Here is a 25,130-nt window from a genome sequence, read left to right on the forward strand (position 1 = left end):
ACATCCTGGGCCAAGATGGCTGTGAACGGGGCTTTTCCCACGAACGGTGTGTGTACTCGCCTTGTTCCAAACGGGATATTTCTGGTCGAGAGAGAGAGGGAGAGAGGGAGAGTAGCCGCACGTGCGCGTCGGAGATCGACGCGAAAATTCTGCTTAGACGAGAGAGCGTTTCGCATAATGCAAATGAAATTTGTTCGCGTCGCGTGACAGACCTCTTTCTCCCTCGTGCGAGGAATGAAAACCTTCAGAAAGCCACTTCAGTTTCCATTTCACTTCTTTTCCAAGGATGTTCACCCTTTTGACGGAAAAATTCCGATCCCCGACGCTGTGTGACGCGTGCAAATTTATGGGCCGCGTCGTCCCGGAGTTGCGAATACATAATTAATTAGTGGCGGAGAGAGGATTTGGCTGAAATCGCTTTCAGGGGTGGTTTTAGTGGTTACAGGGATGGTAACGTGGCTGATAAAAGGCAGAGTGGATTCCGGGCGGTTCATTTTTCGATGTTAGCTCGCTCCAAGTAATTTTCGGGGATTTTCTGTCGAGTTCTAGGGAACTGGTGATTATTTCGACGGGGATGCGAATATTGTTGTGTCTCAGACATTTGTTCACATGATATTTCAATGGAAGATTAGAAAAAATTGTAATGATAATGAATGGTGAATTGATCAAAGGGTAATAACGGTGAGATTGAAATTTAAGTAGAATTGCTCGGTGATTTGTCAGACGCGAGGAAATATTCTTACATGTATTTAATTTAATTGATAAGTACGTCACAAATAATCATTTCAAACCAGCAATCAAATGGAACGTGACGATAAAGAACGAATCAAAAGGGACAGTAGTCGAGCTCCAAAATTAATCAGACAAAAGAAAATATCCTGTTCTCCCTACAACCTCTTCACTATTTTCCTATTTTACATACCTACTACATAAACTAAAAATAATAATCGAGACCCAACGATACCACTGTCGCGATTAAAAATATTCCCACAGTAGTCCAGGTCCAAAATTAATCAGACAAAAGAAAATATCCTATTCTCCCTACAACCTCTCCACCATTTTCCTATTAAACGTTCCCACTGAACACACTAAAAGTAATAATCGAGACCCAACGATACCACCGTCACGATTAGGAACAATTTCGAAGTAGTCGCGGTCGGCTATTAGTCAGACAGGATGAAGCGTCGCGGTTCCAAAGGGCCACGATGATATCGGCAAGTGGAAGAAGGATTTCGGCGTGGTTGAGAAATCCCGAGACTCGCGAGAGATAAGGTCAGGATGAAGGGTAAAACCCTGACCCCGCCTAAGGGTTGACATTCTCCTCGAAACCTTACCTTGGTGGGTACGGCTTCGTCGGGGCTCGCGGTACGTGCCGCGTCCCGACGCGATCCGATAGAGCCGTCGCGTCGCACACGTCGGCGTCGCTTCGCGGCCAAACGACCGAAGACTTTCATTCCAAATCCATTGTCTGTCGTCGGCTGAATATTGGATATTGAATAAATCATCGAAACCCCGAGGCACACGCAGATACCTTTCCCACGGAAGGAAAATTGTCTGCGGCCCACGCGACCACTTCCTCGTATCAAATTTTGCATACTTCTTACAGAATTGTTAACAAAGACACTCCAAAAAGAATCTTGATCCTCGAATATTTCTTTCCATTAAAAGAAAAAATCACAAAGATCTATGTTTAGATGAATAAATCGCAAATATAATATTCGATCATCCGCCGTCCAATCGCGTGTCCATCGCCATAATTAGTAGTTTCACATGCCACTTCCGGCTCTGTCGACCACGTCAGAGCGGCAATCAGATTGGAATCCCTCTAACCAGGCTCCCGGTAATTACTGCAAACTTATTAGCAGTCCCGGAACCGGGGGGATGATGTGCCCGAAAAGCGCCGAGTTAATTGATCGCGGATTACCTCGGAGCTTCGGTGCGCGATTAATCGTCGAGATCGATCCTCCGAATCGACTTCTAACGCTCGAAAGAAGAGACTCTCGAGAACACCGGGTGCTTTCTATTGGACATCCTTTTTCCCGACGATTCCCGAAGCTCGGCAGGAAATTTCCAAGAAAAAGAATCGAAGAGTATCGAGAATCTAATTCAGACCGGATAATAGGAACGTCGAAGGTTCCCCGTCTTGGGATTCCCATAAACGAGAGTATGGCAGGCAGGGGGCTCCGTACGGTAGAAAGCCATCTTCGATTCGAATCGTTCGCGCCTCGTAAACGTGTCCGCACACACGGATTTTTATGCCACACGGCTGACCAGGCAGATCGAAACGTTGTTTAATTGGAACACCGGCGGCCATAAGCCCGAGGGCTTCGATTTTGGTTCGTTGAATATATTCGACACCTTCACGGCGCTTTAACTCGGCCGGACTGGACGTTACTTCCGCCATTTTACGAGTTCGCACGTTTTCAGCTTATTTTTCATACTGCGAAACTTCATGCGAACTCACACCCTTTTTTTTATTTAATTAGTCCGAGCAGAATATTTTCTGCGCAAACTCTTAATTTTATTTTCGATGTACGTTTCGATTCGTGACGCTTAACCGAGGCAATTGAGAAACGGAACAGTCCAACAGTTATTTATATTTTAAACTAAATTTTAGATTAAATTAAAATGTGAAAAATTATATTTTCCTTGAATTAAATAGATTTTGTATATTTTCTTTTCTCTGAGAAGAATCGTGTTAATTGTAAATTATATTTTTATGAGTTTTTGTTTGTCGCGTATGCTTATTTGCTGCTGTAAGACGCAACTCAATTGCGAAAGTGCTTCAAGAGGCTGAACAACGCCAAATATTCAATATTTACAGCTGCACGTGAAACGACGTTTCCCCTACTTTGTCTCCGTCCTCAAGAAAACCAGGACGTCGAGTATGGTTCTATCTACTGTCATCTCGGTGTTGAACAAGAGAATTCTAGTTCCCTGAATATTTAACAGCTGGGAGGCGGACAGCAAGATAACCTCGAGCAAGGAGAGCGATAGTCAGTTGCAGTCTATAGCAAACCCTCGCTTCGAAGTGTCCCATAAAATGAATCTCTACGCGACACTCTTAATCGTAGCAACGGTGAGTGATCGTCCACAAATGTTACTATATTTTCCAAATTACAGAATAAATATTCGTTAACGCGGTACACGCTATCTTCCCGTCTAAATGACCCAAAAAACCCAGATCTACTAATTTATAGACGACAGATTTATTAATTAAAAAATTCAGGAAGATATATATTGACCTCAAAAAAATTGTAACACAAACCTAAGAGTCACACCTACACTCCCCTACAATATAAAAAATTTTCATTCGGCAATTACTTGCAAAAAAATTCCTAAATTCCAGCTATTTTCAGAGAGGCTCCCCACTGAGATCAATGTTCCCATAAGGAAGAATCAAAACAGAGAAAGTTGATCGATAGATCCTTCGTCGATCGAACTTTTCCGACTTTCGGGATACACTCGGGATCAAACAGTTCATCCGGGAAGCGAAAACCGGGTCCCGCGGGCTCGTGGAACAGAAGTCGTCGCGAGGCAGCTAAACGCGCATCGATTACAAACTATGGGGCGACCTGTCAGCGATAATTAAACCATAATTGATAACGTTACCGTGGGAACGCCGGCCGGCCACGTCCCTGATAATTATACACGCCGTTCGCCGAATGGAAACGGGAATTTCCACGGGCCGAACCAATTATTCGACACAGTTTCGCGAACCCACATAGTTGGTTTTCTTTCTCTGGAAATTTCTTTTTTCAACCAGTGGGCAGAACGGGAAGTGCGATAATTGAACGCTCTACAGTACATCTCCGGACACACCTATGGCGGCGGTGGCTGCTAATTAATCACCGGCTCGATGAAATTAATAAATTCACATCGAACAACGATGCTCGCCGACGGCGGATCTATTTTTGCACGTCCCCGGTCTATTCTCGCGGCAGCCGCGAGACGATCGATCGATCCCGTGCTCCCGATTGACCGGAACCTGGCCTTTAACCTCCTTTCGAATTCGCAAACATCCATTTTCATCTGATTCATTAAGGGCCGTTTGATTGCGGGATTCGTTCTCCGAATCTTGATCGAAAATCCTGCGAACGCTGTGCTCGCGATTTTATTGGTTCGTGAATACGAAGTGCTGTTTATTCAAAGTTTTTTGCTGCGTAGAGCGAGCGCCGAATTGTACGGAGAAATTTTTGAATGCTTTTTTTCTAATCCGCAAATAGCCAATAAAATTTGATTTAATATAGTAGACGAAATTGTAGATACAACGAGAGCTTAAGTTTTGAGAAATGCAACTCACGGAAAAGGACAGTCGAAAAACAGAAAAATCGAGTTTGATTTTTTTGGAACTTCCACGTTCTCGGTGTCGATGATTTTCTCATTTTCCCGCGCGTCTTGATTTCTCCAATTTTTCAAACGTGCCGGTTCAACACACGGCTAATAATTGCGCGGAGTTTCATTTCGACAGCTCCGACAGTTTCCCCGCAAAAAATCCTCGAAAAACAGCCACTTCTCGGCCGTCAGAAAGACTCGTTAATGACTTGTTCCGAGAGCGAAGCATCGAAAATATCCTGGCCGAACGAATATCCAAACCGGAAGCCACCCCTGAAAGCTTCGATCACCGATGAAATCGACGTCGACTTTTCCCGAGAGGGGTGCACGGTGATTTTAATAACGCGAGCTCTCGATAATAAGTCTCCGAGTTTCAACTTCCTCGACGACACTAGCGCGCACCATAAATTAGCTTTTCTAAATCAAAATTATTCTAAGTAAAAAGAAATCAAGATTCAATTCAAGAGAATTACTTAAGACACAAAATTAAATCATTCTCTTCTCATATATAAAATTGATATACTAAAATAAATATTATTCGAGACTGGACCTAATACTTGATCTAACACAAAATTAAATAATTTTCTTTTCACTTCTAAAAATTTGACTCCGAAGAGAAAAATAAAATTGAAACTGGTAACAGGACAATTGACTATAGAATCTCTCAACAATAAAAAGAAAAGACTCGTGCGAAAGAACCGATGGTTTTCGAGTCGAGCAACAGATTAAACACAATTTCTTCCGCACTGTAGAAAAATACGGCCCTGAAGAGGTTAATCTGCGAGCACGTGCGAATCCGGTGAAACTCATCGCCGGTAGCAACGGATTGATCGAAGCTCGATCGATTCGACGTCGATCCAACACGCGTCCAAGCGTACGCGGCGCTCCGAGCGATCCTCGTCCAAGGATCTTTAACTGAATTATCAGTTGCCTAATGTTTATCGGGAAGCCGTAGAACCGCATCACTGACAGCTGATACCAATTACACTCCATTACGAGGGGAAACAAAAGCGAATCGCCTCTCGGTCTCTCGCTCGATTGAAGGTTCCCCTTCGAAGGACAAGGTGAATCCTCCGGTTAGGGTTGAAAACTTATGTGACGTAATTTCCGACTGGCTTCCGGATACTGTCCCGAGCGGAAATTTTATGTTACATCATTCCCTATACTTGACAATTTATCCTTTCAATTTCTGCGACCTGAAATTTTTAGAACAATCCTATTCAGACCATGACAAATTCTTAAAATTCCAAAAAATATACCCTGCAACGAAGATTGTTTTTCTAGCTTGAAATATTATTCAAATGAATGTTTGCAATGACCCCACAAATGTACTGTTACGTTTCAAAAAAGTCTACAGGTCAGATGGTGAGATATTCTTAAAGTCAAAGTTTACAGAAGTGAAATTTGAAAATTAAATTTTCAGATTGTCTTTCTAGCTTGAAATATTATTCAAATGAATGTTTGCAATGACCCCATAAATGTACTGTTACGTTTCAAAAAAAGTCTACAGGTCAGATGGTGAGATATTCTTAAAGTCAAAGTTTACAGAAGTGAAATTTGAGAATTAAATTTAGCCTGGAACCAGTGACAATTGTTGAACCTTTAACAGTACAAAGATTGAAAATTTCACTCGCGAAGTAACGAATTTCCCTCGGGTTTTGGCCACCGCCGTTGACTTTCGCGTTTGCCAGACAATCCCGCGAATTCGTGTGACTGTTGGTCGGTCGAATCCGCGAGTTTCGGTCGGTCATCCTGCGGATTTAGGCCACGGGTTGCTATGAATGGAGCCGGGACGATTTGTAGGCTGTCCGGCCGTTTGCCACGGTGTAACAGGTTTTGTCCGCACGAGCTCGACCGTGAGAGTTTATGTCCTTTGCCGGCCGCGTTACCTGTATATCACGCGCTCTCGCGCCCGTAACGCGGCACGTCACTGACGAAAACGCTATGCCGCGGATCCTGCCAGGAGAGAGCTTGCAGCCGCCCCATTACGGGCTCGAAAGTGCCCTTGAACCTCTCGATAATTTTGTATTCAAATCGGGCCAGCTACGATCTTCCGTTCGGTTGCGTTTATTCGATTCTCTGCATGCGAGGCGGGCTTCGAGAGAGAGCTTGTTAACCTCGCGTATTTATTAACAGATCCGCTGCCGAATGTTGCTGTTTCAAGTCATTAACACGTTGCATGGGAACCGCGTACCCTGGTACCTTTTAAAGTATATTGTTGGTCGGATTATGTGTGTTTCAATTTGCATAGTCTTTTAGCAAACAGTGGTGCTGAAAATAAATTCACAGGATATAGGAATATTAATACGAAAATTCACCGTGCATGTGTTAATAAGTGAAATAATTTTTGAACTTGTTTTACGAATAATTTGTACACCAAAGAATTCCTCACCCTGAAGCTTCGATTTTTGGCATTCCCTAGTTAACATATACAGGATTATGTAGTAAAAAATATAAAATTTCTGGGTTGCCGAAATTGTAAGTCAAAGGGTTAAAAAAAGCGCCTGTATCTTTACTTGATTTCCGTTTCTTACAATCGGCTTGCCAACTTTATATTTCGCATGAAGATCTGCACAGATATCTAATAGTTAATGTTAAGACAAGAATAATGAATAAAATGGACGATGTCGAGTGAAATAGCTAGACCAGGCGAGTAAGATAAAATGAATGGAGTATGCGGACAGAATAAAATTGACAAAACGGTCACGGGTCGAAGTAGATAAATCGAATAGGGGAGGGTTTGGACAATTCGAAATTCTCTCGAAAGCATTTTTCTCGGTCGAGATACTCGGTTTGGTAGTAAGATGGTTGCGAACGACGGAGGATCAAGCCCGACGACAGAGAAAATGTTTCTGGCATCGCCCGGGGGCCACACGCTCAGGAACGAGAAATATTCGAAGGAAGATTTTTCGCGTTTTTCATCCGTTTTCCCAAGCGTCTGGCTCAAAGCGTTCTCGAGCTGCCGGATATGTAGACACGAGATCAAGATGCTCCACGCATTCGTTTGATAGGGATAACTTAGGGCAGAGATTCCCCTGTCGTTAATCCTTCGACCGGAAAATTCGTAGATCGTGTCCCGAAGGATTTTGGATTTCAACTTGCCTGGAAATATATTTTAATCATTGTAACATAGGGCCATTAAATTAATGAAAATACCAGCAACGAAGCGGGATAAGGCAAGCAGATATTATCGGAAAGATAAAGGCAAATATAGCAACGATGAAAGGGGAAGATCAAACCCCGAAGAAAAGCCGGTTCATCATCGAATTAACGGGGGAAACCATAGTGAAACGGCGTAAAACCGCGGCGTCGCTCATCTCGATCGAGATGCCCGCGATGTAATAAGATCTCCGATAGCAATAGATCCACCTCCGTTACAAAAGAACGCCGATAAAAGCTACAATATCCGCGCGATCGAACGCCGTACGATGGGCCCGATCCCATCAATCGGTTTACGGTTCTACTTTCGTTTTACGACGCAGCCGAGAACGCTATCCACCATACGAAGAAAATACGGTTCCGGAATTTCGGTTTTCCATTCGTTCGCAATTTTATTCCGCGCGCCCCTACGACCGTCTTGCGAAATTTCCGCAACCGGAGATTTTCCTCGGTGTTTCCGGGGTCCGGAACGACGGGTTTTCGCGGGTCTTTTAATACCGCTTTCCCGGTTTAAGCTCCTCGGCAGACATTAAATCCGTCGCGACACCGAGACGCGCGTTTCCTGACTGCTTAATTCCGGCGAGCATAGAAAAAGCTGCGCGGGAACACCAAGAGAACTGCGAACCTCTTAACGGGAGATTCTCCTGCAACCACAGTGAAACCAAATGATTTTTAAGAATTTTTTACAAAATAACTGTTGCACCTATGGTACTGGACCTTTCGGGGATGCAAACAGATAGTCTTGTGGTACAAGACCTTTCTTTTTAGTTCAATTCTTCTTCTTATTTATCGTATTATACGGTAGTTTCTCGAAAGTATGCTTTTTAAATTTAAGAGGTGTGATGGGGGTGACTTTTGTGACTTACCAGGGGCGAGCATTCACGAGGCTGCTCTCCCTCCGGCAGCGTGGTGATGAGGAAGAGCACCGGACTGGTGACGAGCAAACTGGTAACCAACAACATCGCGAACGTGAGCAGAGCTTTGTGCACCGCTTTGCTTCTCCGTAACCAGTAACACGGAACACAACATATCCAAGTTCCTTGCTGCGCTGCCCTTTCGACTGGTACCTGAAGCACACACCGTACCATTGATTAGCCCTCTTGCGATCAATCATGTTTTAGGGACAGATCCCTTGCATGTCCATTCTAACCCTTTGGGGCAGTGCAATAAATAATCGTTCTCAGACATTATCATATTTTTCTCAAATAAAAATTGCATTGCTCCAGGGAAATTGCATTGCTCCACCCATTCTATTAGATTAGGCTCCCTGAAGAGGATGCTAGTGTCACCTAGTAGTTGCACCTAATCGAATAGAAGAGTTTCCCTAAAGGGAAAGCCAGGTACTCCTACTAGTTCCATTTATTCTACTAGTAGGTGAGGATTCCTGAAGGGACTACTAGCCATTCCACCCATTCCACTAGATTAAGCTCCCTGAGGGGGATGCTAGTTCCACCCATTCCACTAGATTAGGCTCCCTGGAGGGGATGCTAGTACCTAATCTACTAGAGAATGTAACGTACCATAGGCTCGTCGGGCAGACCAGACCCCTCCTCGCCGGCAGGGTTGTTCGCGGTCCCTGCAGGGCCGGTCGCCGCAGTCGCAGCTGCGGCGGGCCCGGTGCCCTGCGTCTGAACATGTGCGCCTCCTCCGGCCCCAGGGGCGCACAGAGTGCGAGGACTCAGGGGTAGCCTCACGCTTGCCTCGCCACGAGATCTACCCCCACCGCCACGGGCCCCGCGGCCCCCGTAACCCCGGCTCACCGTACACAGAGCCACATTTGCCGGGTCCCGTGGAACACCCGCTCCCTAATGCCTGCCAATCTACCGAACCTCCCACGTGGGAGATTTATCGACGACGACACCGCTTCACCAAATCTGTACGCTGCCCCCGACCCCCCCTCTAACCCGATTCCTCCACCAGCACTCAGGCCAACGAGTGCTGGATGGCTGGATCAGCCCGCCAGGACCCACGATCTCCTCTTCCACCTCCGCATTGGTGAGCGTTTCTCGTTTCCTCGGCTTTACTATCTGCAATCACACACACACACACATCCTCTCATTAGTATGACATCAGTACGAAAATGAAATTAAAAATGAAACTGAAGATCAAGAAGCAGCAGAACAGCTTCTCTACTATGCGAAGATGAACACGAGGAAGCAGTAGAACATATTCTCTATCAGATGAAGATGAGGAGGCAGTAGAATGAGGCGGTAACATGTTCATCGAACAGAGGACACTAAAGGAGAACAAGAAAGTAATAAAATAAATTGTGGAACGTCTTCATCGAATAGAGGAAGTGTTCTCCTCGCGATGTATAATATTTGCACCAAAGTCGATTGCCAAACAAAAATAGCAATTCGCATTCAGATTGTCTACGAAGTACTGAAAGATCCCGTCACTCCAACAGTTAACTAACTACCTGCTCCTGTTCCTGCAGGATCGTCTTTTGTTTAATCCCATCATCATACCCCGACGTTCCTAATCTCAGACTACAGATCTGTCAAAGCCTTCTTCGTTTCCAGAATTCAACGGAGAAGCCCCGTGGAGGAAGACACGCTCTACTTGCGTGCTAATGACTCCATCGATATACCCGGTCCCGTAATTTGTCATTGTCAAAACCACCGACCGATTATCACTACTGGTCGAGCAATTAAGTACCGGAAACCGTCAGCTTTGACGAAGAGGGCCGCGCAACTAGAGAGATGCTCTTCCGGTGAAGCGAAAGCGGTTGTTTCAAACGTTGTTGTGCATAGCGTCATTCTGTATTTGTCTGTGTGTTAGCGTTACTCCTACGGTATAGCCTTCACCGATCCACTAGATAAAACCTTTCGACCTGAAATTCGACGCGCAAAAACCGTCGACCGAAAGTGTCCGCGCCGGAATTCGCTAAACTTTTTCGTATCGCGGATCCGCTGCGTCGGTTTTTGCCGGAAATGTTTTTTCCCGCCGGTTTTTCCGATGCAAACCGATCGCGGAGAACTTTATGCTTTTATCGCGGCGGCGGTATACCGGGGACACTGTCAGCGAGTGCAACGACTGCATTTCATCTTTATGCAAATTCATACATGAAAATACTAATCCACCGAGTGCGCGAAATGTGAATGTCGTTTGCTAAAACCGAGGCTACAATTCTATTGGACAAACGAGCAGTTTAAATTATGAAAGCGAATATTTGAGCAAATTTTGATGTTCAAACGTGGATGACAATGTAATTAAAAGCGTAGAGAGACTGGAATAAATTTAACCTTGTCATGTTTGCGGGACTAAAAATTGATTTTTGAACACAGAAAAATAATTTCACAGAGACAATTCTGAAGGGTTCTGCAACAGCAACTTGCAATTAAAAACAGACTTTTTTAGCAGAGAAAAATAAATTCTTGCAATTTTTCAGAGAAAATTCTGAAGGATTGAGGTACCCGATACCACTACTACCAAGAATCGATTTTTTCGGCAAATAGAAATTGCGATATTAAGGGGGCACAGCGGGCATGCGTCAAAAGAAAAAAGAAAAGAGCTTCGAGAGAGTCCTCCCCCGGGGGCCGTCATTGGCCGTGTGTGTACCGTTTGCTATGCAAATTTTCGGCTCGGCCGGAAAAAAGTAACGGAACGGCTCGTTAACTTAATCGCGGCTGTTGTAGATAAATAACGCGGATAAAGTCCCCCGGTCGTGACCAAAGCGGGCACGTGTAAGTGGACGGTTTCGGGCTAGAGCCGATTATCTCATCGATCTCGCCGGTTTTTCTTTGCTGCGACCGGACGATTTACGACCCCCGAGATTTCGATCTGACGGGATCGTTGTCCAGCTTTTCACGAATTATTCCTGTACACGTTTCTCTCTGGTCGGTTTACCCCGATACGCTGATCCCAATAGGATGATTCCCTATGATGATTACCCTTCTGAAGCTGATCTTGAGTGGTCCCGGAACCGTTCAACTATTTTAACGTTTCCATGGTAATATTTGTTCATCGCTTCTGAAAATGATAGAAATAATAAGGTTTCAGGAAAATTGCATGAATTTTTCAAAATATTACGTAGTTTAACGTGGGTCAGAAACGACTCCGGCATAGGTCTAGAACTCTCAGGAGTCAAACTTTCTTCAGACAGTTGTCACCCTTCTTGAGAAAACGGAAGGTTGCCTTCTCCACGAAGATGGAAATGTGAAATTTACTTAAGGGGTGATTTCACCCTTCAAATCGAAATTATGGCCCCGATAAAATACAGGATTGTACCGGGACAATACGTTTTTAATCTGCAAGCTGCCCAGCCTACTAAACGCTCTAATAAATCTACAGTTTCAAGCTTCCATTACGCTGTCCTACAGAAATTGCTTCGATTTTGTGCAATGTTTACGGTCACTGTCTCGATAGATAACGCGTTACTACGCAGTATAAAGGTTGTAAAACGTCCCTTAAAATTAAAAAGCGCATCGGCGCGGCGAAGAGGCTCTTAACCGAACAGCTAGCTATCGCTGCATTCGATCCTATCGGCGTTACGGAATGCCGTTAAATAAGTTTGGAGGACACGTAGTAGCTAGACATCGCTCTGAAATAACGAGGTCAATCTTTCGTGGAGTATGGGGATAGTGAGTCTGTATCGAGCAATTTCGATCGTCAACTCGAGACGGTTATCGGTGGTGCATCAGATTAGGTGAACGGATCGATGACCATATGCATAGAGCAAACGCATTGAAGCTGACAGACAGTTAATTCGAGAAGTTATCTGTAAAATTACAAAGCTATTTAAAACAATTCCATATTTCGGCTGATTATTTGTTATCTTATCTCAAATGAAATGTGCCGAAAACAGGGAAAAATCCCAAAATGCCTGGACAGGTGTCCCCCGTCGCTTATCAGCGTGTGATAAGGGTACGCGCGATAACCGAGCAGGTTCGCGAAATATGGCGGCGGCGATGAGTATGACGGACAGTAGCAGACACGTCGCCACGGTTTATTGATAGAACGCCACGTACGCCGATGATATATTCGCCGATTATTTTTTGCCGGGGGATAAAAATGTTCAAGGCCGATGCGAGATTACATTTTCCAGTCAATGGAGTACGTGATTGAGGCCTCGGGAACGCCACGGCATGCCACGCCGCATGCCACGCCGGCCAGAAGAAACCTGCAAACAAACAGCGCGCGAGCCGAGGACATGATCGAGCATGAAACACGTGAACTCAGAAGTAAAAGAAAAAAAAATTTATCTTTCGTTTCCCCCGCTTTTACTCGCCACCCCGCTCGACCCCGTGCCGCTATGACGACACATTATTTTTCGAACTTTGTGATTGTGTTACCGGTGGACGCTATCGCACGCTTCATGGTAGACCGATATTAGGTTAGCGGGATGTTCCGTACGTTTCTTCTGTTTCACAGGCGTTCTAGTATGGTGCGCTTGTTCTTTTTTCGAGTTTATTGTTGGGTTGTAAATAGAAAGCGGATCTTCATGAATATCAGGACTGGGACAAAATTTCCTTCGTCAGCTAGAAGACTCCTCATTGCAGAAATAATACAACTGGGCTAGAACAATAGGATAATAGAACTTCACTTTCTCGAACATAAATTTTTCGCATGTGCTGCCATCCAGCGGCGCCTACTGAAGGCGCCCCCTTCTGCCAAAAACGCGTAACATCTATCAACTTTAAACACGCATAACTTTTTAACCAGTGAATTCCTCAACTTAAAACTTCGGTTTTTGGAATTCTCTCGTCAAGATCTACAGGATTGTGTAAAAAAAGTTAAAAATTTTGGGTAGGCGAAGTTTCTAACCTAGAAATGCTGTTGTTAGGTTGTTGCGTATGAAATCTCCCTCAACCCCTTTTGCACAAGAAATACTATTACAATCTTCAAGTTTAGTATACAGGGTGCCCCAAAAATGTACTTCCTTGAAAAGGGTGATTCCTGAGGTCACTAGAAGTAACTTTTTCCTTTGCGGAAATGTTCTTCGTGGCTTCGTTAAGGAGGTACGAACGAAAAACATGGATGAATCGAAGCGCAGATCCCGTTAAGCGCGGCGCTGGCATTGGCCGAGCGCCGCCATTTGTCCGCAGTAGCCGCGCTCTGATTGGTCCGCGTTTTTCGCGAATAACTCCTTAATAAAACCGCGGAGAAGATTTTCGCAAAGAAAAAAATTACTTCAAATGACGTCAGGATTCTTAATATAGCCAATATTTTAAAATAAAATCCAGAATCTCGTATGAATCAAATATTAAAAAGGTTACCGAACATAAGGAAGAACACATATTCCAACTAATAATGCCACTTCATTCTTGCATGAAAAATTACAAAAAGGTGTGGGCCAACGTTCAATTAACGGAAAAACTAATGTATAAACGAATTTTTCGCTACAGCTTATTCATTTCTACAAAATCAAAGGTGATTAAAAGGAACGTTGCGAATTGACCCATCCACAGCCCGAAGGGTTACTATTTATACATAAATAGCATTATACTCGTTGACACATATATGTTCGAGTGACCTACGCTCTCGCCAGTCGAGGGTTAAACAATCGCATTCGATATTAAAACAGGAATGACGTAAGCAGGATGTTATTCGTGGCCATCGCGTCGCGGGGACATAGATTTCACGAATTTCCTGCTACTGTCGACACATATGAAAAAATAAGTATTGGGAATAATAATAATAATAATAATCCGAGGTATACTGCCATAACACAGAAAATTATTAATTATTCTATTATACTATTTATCATTCCGTAATATCAGTAATATTAAATTTGAATTAGGTTGAGATTTTAGAAAATCCGTTCTCGAAAGCCAAGATTCAGAGTTCAAAAATTTTCCACTTTCTCCTGGGAATGGAACACTGTCTCCGCAATTGCCCCGCAAGTTTTGCAAGCTGACAGAAAGTTGGTCCGCGACCGGGAACAGATAAAAAGCACATTTACCGAATACGTCAGTCAGTCGCGTACTTCAAAATGAAAAATATCCGCGCCATTTGTCTCGAACGGCGAGCAAGTTTTGGACAGCGGTGTACTTCGACAACCAAGAGAAGCATGAAGTCCCGAAGTATTTTGGCACAGCGTGTCAAGAGACTTCAAGGCTGTCCCGAAGGTTTCGCAACGAACCCTGCAAACTCGCACACACACACACACACAGCGCGGGCTCAACGGCCGAGGACACGGCCTCCTCTATCACTATAAAGCATAATCAATGTCCCGTAAACACATTTCAACCGGGAGACTTTCATTCGAACAAAAATCGAGCAAATCGAACACCGGAGAAGTCCTCCGCACGGTTTTCCTCTGGAACTCGCGAGACCCGCGACCGAGCCGAGCAACAAATTAGCGAATCGGAAATGCATTAAAACTTTTTGAACAGGGTCGCCGGCGCTCGGAACATTCTCGCTTAAAGTCAGCCCGCGGACCGAATTCCCACTTCGGTCGGTGCGCTTAATTCGAAAATAATTTCCTCCGTTTGAAATCTTTTTTTACGAGATTTCAATTACCCGCTTTAACGCGTGCAATGCGACAAAATACAAAAGCTAAAAATAACGCGAACTATACAACGTCCGAAAGAGAAACAGCTCGCGTAAACGTGACAAATGACAAGTGCATTATTGTAGTCGCATGACAATCGCCCGAATGACATTGACGGAAACAATTTCCGCGCAGAGCTCCACCACTCCGATCGAGCAATAAATAATCGAGCAACGCTGCGGCGAAGTTACGCGACGCAGATAAAAATTTCAGCATGAATCTGATCGAGCCACGGGTCAATAGATTTGACAAAAGAAGGTCAACGGCGAATCAAAAGCCGATAGGCCGCTCTGAAATGAAGATCCTATGTCAGAGTCATTTTTTACCCACGCTTATTGTTTCGATATAAGACGACGACACGGGACCGGCTTTCGTCGTATTTCGGACGAAGAATTATTTTCTTATTTAAAACCGTCGTCTTACATCGGACACAATTTCACATATTGACTAGAGCTTATCCCCAGGGTCACCAATTATCGACGGGTCGCCAATGACTCCGACGTAGCATACCGGGTGTTAAAAATTCACGGGAATCAGATGCGAGACACACAGAAGTAAACGACCGGAGAACAGTGCATGGCGCAACACCACGGGACAAGATGCTACTTGTTAAACATTCATGTAACCATTAGCGGTTTGCGAACTGCTTCCGGGGAAAGCTCGGGAAGACGTGAACCGTTTCCTAACATGTCCCGATTCATCCCCCTTGAGATCTCTCTCGCCCGCAGAACGAACAGAAAGAAATTCCTTCGACAAAGAGCTCGATATTTCATCCAATATCCCGTATGCATCGACAACCATAATCTGAAGATTAAAGGTCGGCACGGTAATCGCGAATATATATCCTCTGTGTAGTGTGACATATTTTCTACAATTTGTTCACCCTCTCTTATTCTCTGCCCTTCTCCTATGCAAATTTTAGTTCTTTTTACTTTCTTCTTCTGGTATTATTCGTCGCTATTTCCTTCTTCATTTTCTACGTGTATTACATCCTCTCTTTACTTTCTGCGGCTAGAACATTACTACCCTTTCTGTTCTCAGGTACCCTGATCATAGTGTATGAAGGGCTCGGAAGCCAATTAGTGTAACTCCTCCATTTTTCTACAATCTTCGGCTTTGTTTCTCGTCTTTTACTCTACCTCCACTTCTCCTTTGAAATCTCTCTCTTTTCCTCATTTTTCGAGCACAACTCTACTGTTTTGCAATTTTTTAACTCCGGCTTTTTTAACCCTTACTGCCTCTCGTATTGCAAGAATTTAAGAATGTTAAATACGTTCCCGTCCAGCTCCCATTTTTTACGACTGACCTACTACGTTTCTATTTTGCACAAAAACCTGCAGTCCACATAAACAATCTCAAAACGAAAATTTTTGGATTATATTACTGGGGCTAACTGATGCACAATTAAAATTCCTTTTACTGTTGTAGCATCTGTTAAAAGGTCCTCATAAATGGGCAATAAATCTCCGAAAATTGTGACATAATCGCCGGTCAATGGCGTATCAAAACACTTCTCCAAAAAAAAAAAAAAAAAAGTAAACACACTGTAACGCGGGCTATAAATATCGCGCCAAAACTTCAGACGTTTATTGCTCGTTTACAATCTTAATACGTTCAAATCGTAAAAACAATCCCTACTATTTTCTACGTATTTACTCCGTCTTATAAACAATTGATGCTGCGATTAACAAATTTGAAGTAAAGAACAAAGTTCAAATGATTAGGGCTATATTTTCCCCTCCTATCAACAAGTTTTATAAGACAGCAGACCTTTATACAAAATAAAAATTTTACACCTGAATTGCTCCTGGAGTGAAACAGAAATGTATTTTTTTCTTTAACACCCCTTGTCCTACAATACAGAATCTAATTCCGAACAGAGTCGAATGAATATGTTATTAATTTCCTTCAAACCGAACGAAAATTCTGTTTTCATTTTGTTAATGTTCAGACTAGACTACATTAAAATTCTAATCACTGAAGCGGTAAAATAGATGATAGTGCAAGGGGTTAATATTTTTAAAAAAACCAAAACAAATATGACAAATGCATAAAATTCGCTGTGTGCTAATAACAGTTACGACAAAGTTAGCGTAATAAAAATATGGTACGTTACCAGCACGAGGTCGAAAACTCCAGCTCACCAGCTGGTTCTCCCGGAACGGCACCAATCGGACAACGCTACCGTCACTTCCGGTTCACTGGTCGAAAAGTGTAAATCTCGCGGAAGGGTCCGGGGGTGGTACGGTTCCCGACTAGTTTCGCAAAAGAGGGTTGTTCCCTTTGAGGAGCGGTGTCTGCGTGGAATCTGGCGGGTACCGAGACTCGAAACCGGAAGTCGAGGAAACGCGGCCCTGCTTTACGGCCGGGGGTAACACGCGGACTGTCGGGCCGAACTCAACCACCGTGCCCGCGTCTCTTTCTCGGCCTCCCTCGGCCCTCCTCGCCCTCCCTCGGACTCTGGCTCTACCCCCTACCCCGTTTCTCTTTCTCCCTCTCTGTATCTCACCCTCCCTCTCCGACGCTCGCGCCAGTTCGCTTCAACCCTCGACAGCTGTCCCTCTCTGATTTCGCATCCCTCCTCTCGAACGTGCATCCTCGATCCCTCTTCATACCCTTTCTAGCTTTCCCTCTTCCTCGGCTATTTCTAGGTTTCTTTCGGCCCTCCGTATTCTATTTCTGGATCGCGCTGTCTCTTTCGTTCGCGCGTTCCTCGCTTTTCACGGAAATTTTACAATGCGTTTCGCAAAACCAGTCCGTTTTTATTTTCGAGTTTTTGTTTGTTCGATGGGTACTTGCCAATGGTTTTTTCTGTTGATATCTTTCGCGTTGTTTACATATCTTCCTCTCTACCTTTTTCTTTTGTAACTTTCAACTCTCGTTTTTCATCCTCCCTCCACGCACCCCCTACTTATAACGGTATAATTTCTAACAATGTTTCGCGTTTCCTTCGCAACCCCTTAGTTTCTCGAATAATTTCCAACGCTGGTTCTCGTTCTCTGCTCGCGAGCCCTATTTTAATTTATAATTTTCAACTTTTCTTCTCGTTTACTGTGCGCTCCCTATTTTTCTTATGCAATTTCCGAACGCACCCCTCGTTTCCTACACACCGCCTAATTTAATTCACTCTTTTTATTTCTGTTTCTCGTTCCCTGCGCTCTTTTCCTTCGAACTTTAAAGAAAGTTTATGTTTCTCATTTTCTACTTCAAATGTATTTCTCGTCTTCCACGCATCCCCCATTTTCTTTTACAATTTTTAGTTTCCCGTGTTCTAAGCACCCCGTTACTATCTTTTAATCCCCGTCACGTCCGTTCCTCGTTATCAGCGCACCCTCTGCTTTCTTTCGCCGTCTTCAAGTGTCTCCCCTAGCTTTCTATGCACCCTTCTATTTCTCTTTCTAATTCTCTTTCTTGTTACCGACTGCATCTTCCACCCTCTTGTTCTACCGTCTTCCTATTCTCCTACGTGTCTCCTAACCCCTTCTACTTTCTTTATTTTCTTCGTTACTACCCCTTCTGTCCCGGAGTACATTTCACCCTGTTTGTCTCTTTTTCTCTGTCCTTATTCTTCACGATTATTTTGTCTTTTTAACACTCGCCCTATTCTCCTCTGATCCTCACTCTTATCTTTACCCTCTACCATCTTCTACCCCCTCCCATATTATTTGCAGAGACGTTCACTTTGATCCAATTACATTCAATCTAAATTCTCATTTCCTAGAAGCCCAGCCCAATTAGTTAACTATTTCGGTTAAACTTCGCCTTGGCAACCCAGAAATTTCTAACTTTTTTTTAATGTAATCCTGCAGATCTTGACGAGACAATGCCAGAAATCGAAATTTCAATGCGAGGAATTCACTGATCAGAAGTTAAGCCGCTGTGATAGATCCAATGAGAAGATCATCATCAAAGAAGTTAGCTGAACAATATATCAAAAAATTGGTGCGCATAGGTACGAATGGATCTTAACTATCATAAAATCGTTAGAACCATCCCTCTCGCAAAACTACCGATACTAAATAATCCCCCACGACAATCGACATCCGCAACAACCCCTGCTAACCCACCGCATCAATCCACCATTAGATCAGAACCACACCAACTCCAACCCCCGAACCGACCACCCTAAAAATCATCATTTCCAACTTACACCATTCTCCTGTTCATCCCTTCGTCTGTTCTCCCATTTTCCTCACATGCACCCTCCTCCAATGGCACGGTCATTACAGCAGAGCATTCGTTCTGCATTTTTCCCAGTGCATTCCCCGGTCGCATCCGAGTATCAATCTCCCCCGTCCCCCAGGAAGATTACTCGGTTCCCGGTGTCCCACTCTTCGCGGTTCCCGTTCCCAGGAAACTTTCCTCCTTCAGGAAAAGTTGGAAAACGCCGTCGAACGCCACGCTGCGACGCGCAGCGCATGTCTCTGATATTCGAACGCAACGAGCGCAGCAGCAGCGTTGCAACCGCGTCCTTTTGTTCGGCACGCGGAAACTTCGTCAGCACGTCGACGATGACAACGACGATGACGTCGGGCCTGTAAATAATGGGCTTTTTTTTCCAGCGAGAGGGAGAGCTGGTCAGGATAAAAAGGCGACGTTCTCTGGATCATTGTTGCCGTCCAATCCAGGATAATCAGGATCGGTTGAGAGGAAAACGCGATTCTCGAAACTCGGATCCGCGGACGATCCGCGAAACTTTGTATGACGATGATCGTTGATTGACGATCCTACGTAGCGCGGAAACCGTGTCTTTTTTTTTCAGAAAAAGAATTTTGATAGCATCGTAACGCGAGACTGTCGTACGCGTTTTGTATTGGAGATTCAGTGAAACGAAAATTCGATGAAATTTTATGCCGACGCTAGTGTTTTACCGTGAGGAACGAAACCGTGCGTATTTCGTTTGCATTTTAGATGCTTTTAACTCTTTTCGAATGCATGAATAATGAACGAGGTCTGAATTGGGAGTGGGACGCGGCGGTTTTGATATGTTCGAATGAAAATAGTGATGGTGGTTTCGTGGGCGAGAGAATTCGACTAGGGAATGCAGGTAAGATGAAAATTTTGGTCCTGATGTATTCAAATGAAAATAGTGATGCACACAACCGCCATAAAAATGAGTCCCAACAGCCACGAAATGACAAAACGTATCAGACTTGCAGAGCAAAAACGGAGCACTATAAAATCGCTGGAAGTCAACCACGAATTGACGGAAAGTTTGCTGGCGGGTCACAGGTTTTAAAGAGCGGCAAAACAAGCTGATAGCTGGCAACTATGCGAACGGCAGAGTCGCGTCCGAGAGGGAAGGTCGTCGGTAGTATCATCGAAGCTCGGACGGAATCGCCGGGAATCACTTCCGGCAGCGGCGAGTCTTCCAATAAAGTTTTCGGCGAAACTTTTCGAAAAATCGTGCGCAAGGTCGTAGTTAGGCGAATGTGGGCCACGGCGAGCTCGGAGGGGACCACGACTAGGAGCGGTGATTCTGACGTCAGCTCATTAAAGCTCGTCGCGGGACGAGCGTCGTCGTCGTCGTCGGTAGGCCGTGTTTCCAGGAGATAACGAAACCTACGTCATTGTGTCCACGACAGCCGGCACTTAGGCGAGTCCCGCTCTCGCGCACCGGGCAAATATCGCTCGGGCAGGCTCGCGAAACGGGGATTAGCAGGCGCAGATCGCACGCGATACGCACGACCGTCGATAAATCTCGGATCGTAGGACCTGGATATGCCGGACAGAAATAACCGGAGCTGACGTCGCCGAGTTTTCACGAACTGCTGGCTGAAACCTAGGGAGAATGCGAGGAGACGAATTTTTACCTCAAATGTATGGAGTTGTCTGTGGTAGGCTGATCCTATAATAGTTAACATTTTTGGTGTAGGTTTATCGCGATTTTCACGGCGATTTTTAACCCCTCGATTTGAGCTTGCAAAATAAACGACTCGAGCTTGCAAAATATTTCAAAATTTGAAATATGCTACTCCCCTCCCCTAGTTCCCTTCCCCTAATTTCTAGTTCCATTACCCTTTTCAAGTCCTCTCCCTTCCCCCTAATACCTAGTTCCTCCACCCTCACCAAGTCCTCTCCCCCCCCCCCATTACCTTCCCCTAATTCCTAGTGCTCTTACCCTCACCAAGTCCTCTCCCTTTCGCTAGTTCCCTTCCCCTAATTTCTAGTTCCATTACCCTCGTCAAGTCCCCTTCCTTCCCCCTATCACCTTCCCCTAGTACCTAGTTCCTCTGCCCTCACCAAGTCCTCTCCCTTTCCCTAGTTCCCTTACCCCCCCCCCCATTACCTTCCCCTAATTCCTACTGCTTTTACCCTCACCAAGTCCTCTCCCTTTTCTTAGTTCCCTTCCCCTAATTCCTAGTGCCTTTACCCTCACCAAGTCCTCTCCCTTCCCCTAATTTCTAGTTCCTTTACCCACCCCAAGTTCTCTCCGTTCCCCTAGTTGCCTTCCCTCTATCACCTTCCCCTAATTCCTAGTGTTTTTCCCCTCACCAAGTCCTCTCCCTTTCCCTAATTCCCTTCTCCCCATTACCCTCTCCCTTCCCCTAATTCCTAGTTCCCCGAGTTCCCAGTTTCTTCCCAAGCCCTCTACTCTTTTCCTTTTTCAGTCCCTTGCATTTCCCCCGGCCCCCTGTTCCTCCACTTCACTCAAGATAAAATTCTAAAACCTCCTGAATACCTCGACGACTTGCAGAGACCCTCGAAGAGTATGGCAGGATATGAGCGAATGACTCTCAAATCCCACTTCAGCTGGAAGCACCAAAATCCCAGAACCGGTTCACTACGTTCGGTTAATACGTTAAATATCCGGCCGAGGGGTGGGGGGGGGGGGCTACTTGCGCGTAACACAGGTTAACATCACTACCGAGCAGTTGGATCCAATCAAGCCGGAGTTATAAAATATTTAGCTCCACCATTTGACTCGCTTTCGCAAGTTTCCCGCGTCGACCTTCCCCGCGCCGCGTCCTCAGCATTTTTCGTATCGATCCGCGCCGCGAGGAATCCCCCGAGCGAACTTGAAACCAGTCGTAGTCGATCGTCGGACTATAACACCGTCGGAAAATAAAGCGCACGAAAATGGCGAGAGTCCCCCTCCTCCCCTCCTCACCCCTGATCGTTCCGACCGATATCCATCCGCTGCAAGGATAACCAACCGCCCAAGGTTCCAATGCGTGCGTAAGTACAAGTATAAGTAAAGTACCTGTAACTACACGTACGTATCCGTTGTGAATACAGGGTGTCCCGAAGAATTGATGGTACAAGCGTGGAGGGGATGATTCTAGATGAGATAACAACTCGAAAATGTAGAACAACATTTTTTCGTTCGAGGCTCCGTTCTCGAGAAAATCGAGTTCGAAGACCCGTCGGCTTCGCGTGCTATAGTATATGCAGGAAGTAGAACAGGTCGGTCGTGGCCAGACGCGTCGGACTCGTTGCATTTTCAAACTCGATTTCCTCGAAAATGAAGCTTCGGATGAACAAATTTTATTCCGCGTTTTCGACTGATATTCTCACGTAGAATCATCCCCTACGCTGGGGGGGGGGGGTTGCACCATCAATACCGGGACACCCAGTGTACACACGCTACTGTGTCTCCTCCTCGTTGGTGTATGTAGGTCGAGTTAATGAAATGCCAGTGAAATCTTATTTTTCCCGCGGACCACTTTATGTACTCGCGCCTCGGTTTTTCGTTCCCCGGTTTTTTGAAACGCCACCCCGCGTCCATTTGTTTTCCCGGATCGTCCACGTGGAAGCATGACAGGCCCGTAAATAACGCTGGTTTACACGGGGAACGAGTGTGCGTCTCCTGAGCACGTCGGCGAAAAAACGGGAACCGTGCGACAAAAACAAATAAACGTTAGTGGTTTTTACAATATTACATTTGCAGGTTCGCGGGGAAGACGTGGTCAAATTCAAATTGGAAGTCGGAGACTTTAAAGTGAAAATACTAGAACCCCAAGTTCCGACTGAAGAGCAGGGGGTAGCGATTTTCTTGTTTCGAGGCAAAGAGCGTCGTCCTATATCGGAGTAAAATTGTACGTATTGACAGTTATCGGTCGCTCGAGCTTACCCCGCCGCCATTTCGGATCGCGAATGACTCCGGCATGCGGAGGGTTAAACGAATCGACTGGTTCAGCGGAAGACCGATTATGATTTTCAGAGACAATAGAGTCGTGTGTCGCATCCTTATTCTTTCTCTGTCGTTCGGCCGGGACGCGTGCGTTCGGTGGCCGCGGGGCTTGACAGATTGCCATCGATCCGTGTAATTAACTGCGCGGGGAACGGGCCACGAGCGCTGCCAATTTGCATAATTGGGTCGGCGTTGTTAAAACGTTATTTACCCAGCTTCGTAAATCCGACCGTGTCCTTCGACAATTAGCGAGAGCTGGTCGGCCGCCGCGCGGCCGTTCGAAAACCTGGCAAAAAACACTTTTTAACGCGGTTTTAATGTCCCTCGCGGAACGATCAACGATCATCCCTCTCTCTCTCTCTCTCTCTTCAATTCTCTCCCTCCCCCTCTCTCCCTGTATTGTGCTCTCCGTCCGTGATTGCCGTAACGATCACGGGATTATGTGTTACAAGGTCGTGAGGTTGCAGGATCACAACGTAGAAGCGTTCGCAGAATGACAATGGCGCGTCTACTCGCTTGCGGTTGACCCGCATTCATCCGCGTCGTCATTTCCGCGGTACGTTTCGGCTTCGAGCGTCATACTGAGCGAGACAGATGTAGGGGGGAGGGGGGAGGGGACAGATTGCGTTAGGTATCCGGCCGCTTTGTGCAGCCCCCGGAATTGTTTCCCGGGGACAATTTTTAGTTCGCTCCGATACGGTGCGCGCCGCGGCTCGAGGGGACCACTCTTCCGAGCAGTTATGGCTTTTCATCCCCCCCCCCCGGGATTTGTTTCCACCGACTAGACAATTGCTAAGACACCGGAACACGGCCACAGTGATACAAATACTCTACGGGTCCCTACCATTTGCCACGTTATTACAGGTGAGTGCTATTTTTATTAGACAATGAAATTCTGCTTGTATGGAGTATAAAAAAATTGTCAACAGTATGGACTCGGAAAAATTACGTATTCTACACTATCTTTAATTTACGATTGGTAAGATTGTAACTAATTTCTTTGGGTACACATTACTTGAAACGAATAATTTGGATAGACACATTGTTGTTACATTTATAAATAGACTGCGGATCTTTATGGAAAATAGATGTTTCCATCGATTGCAAGACACAGGGGCGAAATAAAAATGTCTTTACTCTTTTAATTGTTTTATTCAGCTGAACACGATACGCTGGTGGCTTCAAGTCTTGTTAACCCTTAGCACTCGAATGGCGACTATAAGGCGCCACTAAAAATTACTGTATCGTTGTTCACAATATTTCTTACGTTATTAAATTTGTTCGTATTTCATAAATTACTAAACATTTCAGTATTGACAAGTAAATCCCACTATTTTCGTATGTATAACATAAATAGAAAATATGTAGAAGGGAAATATTCTATGTCGGAGAAATTGTTTCGTTTTGGAGTTAAAATAGCTTCGAGTGCAGGGGGTTAACACTAGGTTTACGGAGCACTAACAATGACTATTTTACATCACTTTATAAAAATAACATGAATGTATCTGTCAAAGTTTGTAACCATTTTCTTTTAATAATATGTACGCAAAGAAATCAATCTGTTAAATAATTGATCACGGATGCATTTTTACAATCTCAACATTCCCAATTTAAAAATATTAGAATCCGTCATTTTGACGGGTCCCGTAAATCTAGTGTTAAAATCACAACAAGCACAAATTAAAAAATGCAAAACGAATCGTTTCAACATGGTTTGAAAAGGGAGGCGTTTCTAGTGTTAATGTGTCCACTGGTTTAAATTGTGCTCACCCATTTTCGTCGTAAATGCATAGAATCCGCAGTCAATTTGCAAGCTAATAAAGTGACAGTCAAGTTATCGCCGGTTTCTGGAATCGCGGCGCCGCCGAAATGAAATTATATAATCATCGTTGTACCTAAACGTGTCATCTCCCAATCGCAGCACGTCCCCCGTAAATTCCGATCGAAATTACGAAACGGTCCCGAAGAACCCGCGCCGGTCCAAACATCGGCCCGAGATCCAAATTT

At 44.9% G+C, this 25,130-nt stretch overlaps 4 protein-coding genes across 8 annotated transcripts in view; 2 read left to right on the forward strand and 2 right to left on the reverse strand.

Moving 5' to 3' along the window:
* LOC143361456 (neprilysin-1) overlaps nt 1–17,400 on the reverse strand; it is a 142,825-nt gene extending 125,425 nt beyond the window's left edge. For 2 of the 5 annotated variants that reach the window (XM_076800861.1, XM_076800858.1), the window contains exons 1-3: nt 17,106–17,397; nt 9,015–9,521; nt 8,361–8,561 (exon numbers count right to left, since the gene is read on the reverse strand). In XM_076800861.1, coding sequence (XP_076656976.1) covers nt 8,361–8,561; nt 9,015–9,017 — 204 coding nt within the window. In that variant the 5' untranslated portion in view covers nt 9,018–9,521; nt 17,106–17,397. Of the gene's footprint in view, nt 1–8,360; nt 8,562–9,014; nt 9,522–17,100 lie in introns of all 5 variants that reach the window. The other 3 variants (XM_076800862.1, XM_076800863.1, XM_076800860.1) reach the window with 3 other exon arrangements.
* Stl (ADAMTS metallopeptidase stall) overlaps nt 1–25,130 on the reverse strand; it is a 313,677-nt gene that overhangs the window by 210,374 nt on the left and 78,173 nt on the right. The window lies entirely within an intron of this gene.
* LOC143361460 (dnaJ protein homolog 1) overlaps nt 1–25,130 on the forward strand; it is a 253,582-nt gene that overhangs the window by 155,835 nt on the left and 72,617 nt on the right. The gene's annotated exons all lie outside the window — the stretch shown is intronic.
* The window catches only part of Psr (bifunctional arginine demethylase and lysyl-hydroxylase PSR), a 175,134-nt gene that overhangs the window by 55,540 nt on the left and 94,464 nt on the right, over nt 1–25,130 (forward strand). The gene's annotated exons all lie outside the window — the stretch shown is intronic.

This window comes from Halictus rubicundus, chromosome 15 (assembly GCF_050948215.1).
Source record: "Halictus rubicundus isolate RS-2024b chromosome 15, iyHalRubi1_principal, whole genome shotgun sequence".
NCBI classification, from domain to species: Eukaryota; Metazoa; Arthropoda; class Insecta; order Hymenoptera; family Halictidae; genus Halictus; species Halictus rubicundus.